The 5667-nt window shown below is 57.4% G+C and overlaps 2 protein-coding genes across 2 annotated transcripts in view; one reads left to right on the forward strand and one right to left on the reverse strand.

Annotated features, from left to right (window-relative positions):
- Positions 1-775, reverse strand: part of HOXD13 (homeobox D13) — a 9514-nt gene extending 8739 nt beyond the window's left edge. Inside the window, exons 1-2 of the mRNA XM_007952489.1 lie at positions 633-775; positions 183-238 (exon numbers count right to left, since the gene is read on the reverse strand). Coding sequence (XP_007950680.1) covers positions 183-238; positions 633-775 — 199 coding nt within the window. The remainder of the gene's footprint in view (positions 1-182; positions 239-632) is intronic.
- A 1539-nt stretch (positions 776-2314) lies between these two features.
- Positions 2315-5667, forward strand: part of EVX2 (even-skipped homeobox 2) — a 3685-nt gene continuing 332 nt past the window's right edge. Inside the window, exons 1-3 of the mRNA XM_042783206.1 lie at positions 2315-2741; positions 3669-3940; positions 5292-5667. The exon at positions 5292-5667 is cut by the window's right edge and continues 332 nt beyond it. Of these exons, the coding sequence (XP_042639140.1) occupies positions 2315-2741; positions 3669-3940; positions 5292-5667 (1075 nt within the window). The remainder of the gene's footprint in view (positions 2742-3668; positions 3941-5291) is intronic.

Genomic DNA, 5667 nt, shown 5'->3' on the forward strand with positions numbered 1-5667 from the left:
CAGTGGCGGCCAGGCGCGAGCGCTGAGGGCGCGACGAGCTCGCAGCCCGCGACGTCTGGGGCCGGTTCCAGTCGTCGCTTTGGTTCCCGCGCCCATTCACCTGACTCCTCCCCTATCCCCCACCCCCGCGTGCCTACGGTGCTTTCCATTTCTCACCTTGAAGGAAAACCTTCATTTATTACCTCCAAGAGGTGGAATTGGTTTTCGAAGCAAAGCGCGCGGTGTTGGAATCAGTTGTCTCCAGAGGGGGAACAGGAGGGAAACTTTTGGCATTGACTATATGTGTGTGTGTGTGTGTGTGTATATATATATATATATATATATATATATATACTTCACACCTCACCTCCCCTTGCATTCCTGACGCGCCCCCAACGGGTCCAAGGTTAAAAGGAAAGTGCCAACAGAGCGCTGGACAGACAGATGCCGGGTTTGCCCCTTATCGCACCCTGATGTGCTGGGTGTGGCGGGAGGCGGACAGAGGGGGCCCTGGTAGGGGTGTGGGTTGGCACCGGGGCGGGAATGCAGGACCCGCGCCCAGAGCCCAGGCTGCCAGGGTCACTGGGTCGTTTTGGAAGCTCCCGGACAGACCACAGTGTCCCGTCCCTGTCCTCTCTTGTGCCCTCCCGTACCGAGGATCTATCCGCTTGGGCTGCGGACGGGCGGGCACCGCGTATCGCAGGTCCAGGCTAGGTGGGGTGGAAGCGCGGGAGGCGACCCAGAGCGGCCTTGAAGGAAGATTGATCTTCGTTAAAATGGTTGCCACTGGCGTCATTATGACCATCAGTGTTATCGCCCAGAGGCTCAGCTGCCAAGCTGAGGCCGCGAGGAGCAGCAGCAAGGCTCGTGGGCGATTCTCCGCCCCGGGTCACAGCGCCGGGAATACCCGGGGCCAAAGGTAAGAAGGGGAGGAAGGGGAGGGCAGGACGGCCAGAAGGAGGAAGAAAGAGCAGGATGGGGACGGGGGGGGGGCGGCGATGGAGTCGCCGGAGGAGGCAGAGTCTCCACTTTCCTCCTCTGAACTCCAAATCTGGTGACTTCGCCAGAAATGATAGGCTTTGAGGAGGGAGGGAAAAAAACTGGCAACGTACAAAGTGCATTTGGGGCGGCCCGTAAGGCACTGTAAGGCGTGACTGTGTTTAAAGTTAGCTGTGGAATTCTGCTATCAAATCATCCAGCCGAGTTCATTTCCCCAAGGGAAAATGCGTGGGCGAGAAGCCTAGCCATCAGCGGGGTTATAAAAGTAAAAAACCCGGGACTTCGAGTTCAGACTCACTCTGCATACGGTGTTAGAAAATCCGAGAAGACCTAGGGATTTCCGTTTGGATACTCCGGCCCAACGCACCTCCCCGGCCACGTAGCACTAAAACGCTTTCAAAACTCCAGGAGATAGTTCCCTTTCCTCCCGCCCCCCCCCCCGTCGTCTGTCTGTCTGTCTGTCTCTTTGTGCTGGGGTGGGAGCAGAGCAGCCAGGCTGAGGTGAAGAAGTGCGGAGGGTGAGAACTCGCCGTCCTATTTGTTAAATAAAATACATATTTGGTCCTGAAATCCAAAAGATAAGTAATCTAGAGCGGAGCGCAAGGTCTCCTTACGCAACTCTTCTTGCATCCTCCCCCTTGTCCTCCCCCTCTCACGCCCCCAGCTTGTAAATGTAAAAAAAAAAAAAAAATCCCTTCCCCACGATCTACTCTGGAAACTCAAAGCATTATCTATTATTTAACACATATCTGTGTCCGAGAAAAAATGAGGAAGGCGCTGCATGATTAGGACCTAAGGGGCAACCCAGCAAACTGAGAGCGTAATGATGCCCCTAAATGACTGGGGAAATGTGCCGCGGCGCGCTCTATTAATCAGACTGTCAATTTCACCCCCGAGGCCAAACCCTCGGGCGAGCAGAGCGGGCTCCAAGCGGGCAAAGGACCGGAGCCTCCTTCCTCACTTCTTGTGTCTTCTCGCCTCCTACCTGGATCTGTTTGTCTGCTCCGAAGCCGAGTTCATTACCCACTGACAGGAGCGTGTATTTATTTGCTTATAAACCTGTTACAATAAATGATTATTCGAACGGCGTCATTCGTACCTTAATGACGAGCGGGCGCTACTTTTTGATGAATGACATCTCGGGCTCAGAAGGATGTATGGGTCATTTTGACCAGTCATTCCCTCGCTCTGGCATCCCACAATTTTTCCGCCTCCCTCCAAAAGAGATAATAATATTTAGAGGCGCTCTCTGGGACTGAATGAGAATTAGCCCTAGGCGCAGTCCATCATTAGGACGGTACAGCCGGGCCACTGTGACATTTTTTAGAAAGCTGAGATGATGGAAAGAATAAGAAAAGAGATGATTCTGATGGAGAGAGGGCTTCACAGCCCCACGGCCGGCAAGAGGTTCTCCAATTTGTCCGACTCGGCTGGCAATGTTGTGCTCGAGGCCCTGGAAAATTCGCAGCACCCGGCTCGCCTCAGCCCGCGCCTGCCGTCCGCCCCCCTGCACGGCGCTCTGGGAGACCTCCCCGCCAAGGGCAAATTCGAAATAGACACTTTATTCAACCTGCAGCACCCAGGCAGCGAAAGCACCGTCTCCTCCGAAATCCCTTCCGCCGCCGAGAGCCGCAAGAAGCCGGGTCATTATTCCGAGGCGGCCGCCGAGGCCGACATGAGCAGCGACGTGGAGGTGGGCTGCTCGGCTCTGCGCTCCCCAGGCGGCCTCGGCGCCGCGCAGCTCAAGGAAAACAATGGCAAAGGTAACCGCGCCGCCCGCGCCGCCGCCCTCTCCAGTCCTATCCTCCTCTCTCCTCCCGCCGCCCCCACCGGCCCTTCCCGGTCCCTTTACCCCTCTTAGACCCTCCGCAAGCGGCGAGCTACGCCGAGCTGGCTCCGGCGGGGGCGGGACAGTGCCCGGGGACCATGCCCTCCGGTTCTGCTCCTTGAAGCTCAGCCTGGCGCAGGCCTGGAGCGCCAAGCCTTTCTGGCCGTTCGGCCTGGCTCCTGAGCCAGAGAAAAGGTGTCGGTCTGCACGCGGGGCCCAAAGCCGGAGCGAGTTGAGCAACCCCCGGCCAGTGGCTGAGCCACGTTCGGAGAAGGGTTCTTGGGGCAGCTGCTCCAACCTCCGCTTCCCACCGCCTCGGAACCCCTAGGGCCAGGTGGAGGGGGCATTCTTCTGGGTCAACGGGAGGGAGCCTCGCGGGGCACCTCTGCTCGACCCGCCCTGGGGTCAGCGGGAGAAGAAGGTGAAAGTAGATTCCACGCCCTAATGGCTCCAGTTTGAGCTGCTGCTGTTTTGTGAACCTTAAAATAATTTTAACCAAGCCCAAAAGACTGGCAAAAGAAGGTTAAAGGCTGTGCAGAAAGATGCCTGCGGTATCTAGACCATGGCAAAGCCAGAGCTTGCCAAACTGTACTAGGGGGTAGGCATTTTCCCTCGGCCAATTTTTCTATTGAGTTGAACATTTCTAATTAAAAAAAAAAAAAACTATTTTCGAATTCCAGTTGTATTATTATTTGGTCATGAAGGGCTCCCCAAACTTTATTGATTCAATTAACGGCAGCAATTTGTAAGCATGACAGAACCTATCCATTCCGGCAGCGCCTCGTCTCCCTGTCGCGCGCAGCCGGGGCGCAGGGCTCGGGTCCTACAGCGACTCATGCGCTGTTGACGGTTTCTTTGCTAGGGTACGCGGACAGCGGCTCCGCCGCAGGCACCACGACGTCGACGTCGGGCTCGGGCCTCGGCAGCCTGCATGGAGGCGGCGGCGGCAGCGGCGGGGGCGCGGCGCTGGGCGGCTCGGGCTCTGGAGCGGATCAGGTGCGGCGCTACCGCACGGCGTTCACCCGCGAGCAGATCGCGCGCCTGGAAAAGGAGTTCTACCGGGAGAACTACGTGTCGCGACCCCGCCGGTGCGAGCTGGCCGCCGCGCTCAACCTGCCCGAAACCACTATCAAGGTATCGATTCCAGAGCGCTTCTGCTCAGGCCTCCCCGGAGGCGTCTGGGTTGATTTTTTTTTTTTTTCTTTTTCTTTTCCCTTTCCCCTTTCTGGATGGGTAGATTTTGCCGAGGGCCTGCAAACTGTCCGTGGGGGGTGGGTGTCACCAAAGGAGTTAATTTATTTATTTCTGGGATGCCGAATCCGAAAGGGTGGCCGCCTGGCTGGCCTGGGAAGGCCCGCGAATGGCGGCGACTCTGCTGCAAACGGTCGCCTCGGCTCGGTTGTCCCAGAGCATGCCAGGTGCCCCTCGCCCATGGCCCCACTTCCCCCTCTGCGACACAGTCTGCTAGCTTTGTTGCTCTAGCCCGAAACCGGGGCGAAACTTTTCATTTGCTCTTGATCTTGGAGATTTATTTTCCACATAAATCGTTACAACACAGAGAAAAGGATACTGTATATATGTATTTTTTAATCGATTGGATTGAGAAAGTAGTCTCCTAAACAGTTTTCTCTTGGGCAACGGGGGAAAAATCAACCTCTCGGGGCAGGAGAAGCACAACGAAATTGTCCTTATTGTCTTTAGGTGACTCATTCTATTTTAGGTCAGGGAGAGATCTAGCCGTGAGGTTGAGCGTTTTCGTGAACACTTCGCGCGGGATTCACATTCTAGAAAAAGAAAGGAAACTCCACGGGGTGGGACAGAAGTGTAGGAACCTCTTTTCGGTTTGACCGAGCTCTTTAATTTTGGGTTGTGACAAATGATGTCTTTATTAGATACTATGTTGGGAGGGGTAGAAAAGTCTTCTTTCCAGTTTAAGAGGACATTGTTCCCACCATTCACTTAAGGCAAATGATTCCAACAAAATCATCCCTTAAATACAAAAATCGGACCCGTGCCCCTAGGGACAGATTCTAGCAGCTCCGAGGGCTCAAGACCCCGCGCGGCCTCCTCCTCAGAAAAGCTGCTGCAGCAGCCTCTCTTCAAAGGCCGCCCAGAATCCCGGTACAAATCCCAGGATTGAGAGACCGGTGCTTAGCGAGGTCGGGCACCGATGGGTGGCGGGAGGAAAAGGAAAGGCTGGGTAGGGATGAGAGGAAGCGGCTAGCAAGAAGGGAGCAGGAGCCCCAGGAGCCGCAGCACTCATACAGGCGGGGGAAGACTTTGCGTTCTGGGGACTGTGCCATGCCGGTCTACACTGCACTCCGCACTGTCCCAGCTGAGCCAGTTGAGGGGATTCGGGGCCGGGCCTAGTCGGAAGGGAGTAGGCCAGGCCACCCGGAGGCCTGGGAGGGGCAGGAAGGCCTGGGGCGGGATCCCGGCCACCAAGAGCTCCCTAACCTGGGCCGCGGCGCGGCTCTCCCCGCAGGTGTGGTTCCAGAACCGGCGCATGAAGGACAAGCGGCAGCGCCTGGCCATGTCCTGGCCGCACCCGGCCGACCCCAGCTTCTACACCTACATGATGACGCACGCGGCTGCCACCGGAAGCCTACCCTACCCCTTCCACTCGCACGTGCCTCTGCACTACTACCCGCACGTGGGCGTCACGGCGGCGGCCGCCGCGGCCGCGGCCTCTGGTGCCGCCGCAGCCGCCTCGTCGCCCTTCGCCACTTCCATTCGCCCTCTGGACACCTTCCGAGCCCTCTCGCATCCCTACTCGCGGCCTGAGCTGCTGTGCAGCTTCCGCCACCCCGGCCTCTACCAGGCGCCCGCGGCCGCAGCGGGGCTCAATAGTGCGGCCTCGG

The sequence above is a fragment of the Orycteropus afer genome, unplaced genomic scaffold (genome assembly GCF_000298275.1).
Source record: "Orycteropus afer afer isolate SDZICR_OR568_19922 unplaced genomic scaffold, OryAfe1.0 scaffold00001, whole genome shotgun sequence".
Lineage (NCBI taxonomy): Eukaryota > Metazoa > Chordata > Mammalia > Tubulidentata > Orycteropodidae > Orycteropus > Orycteropus afer.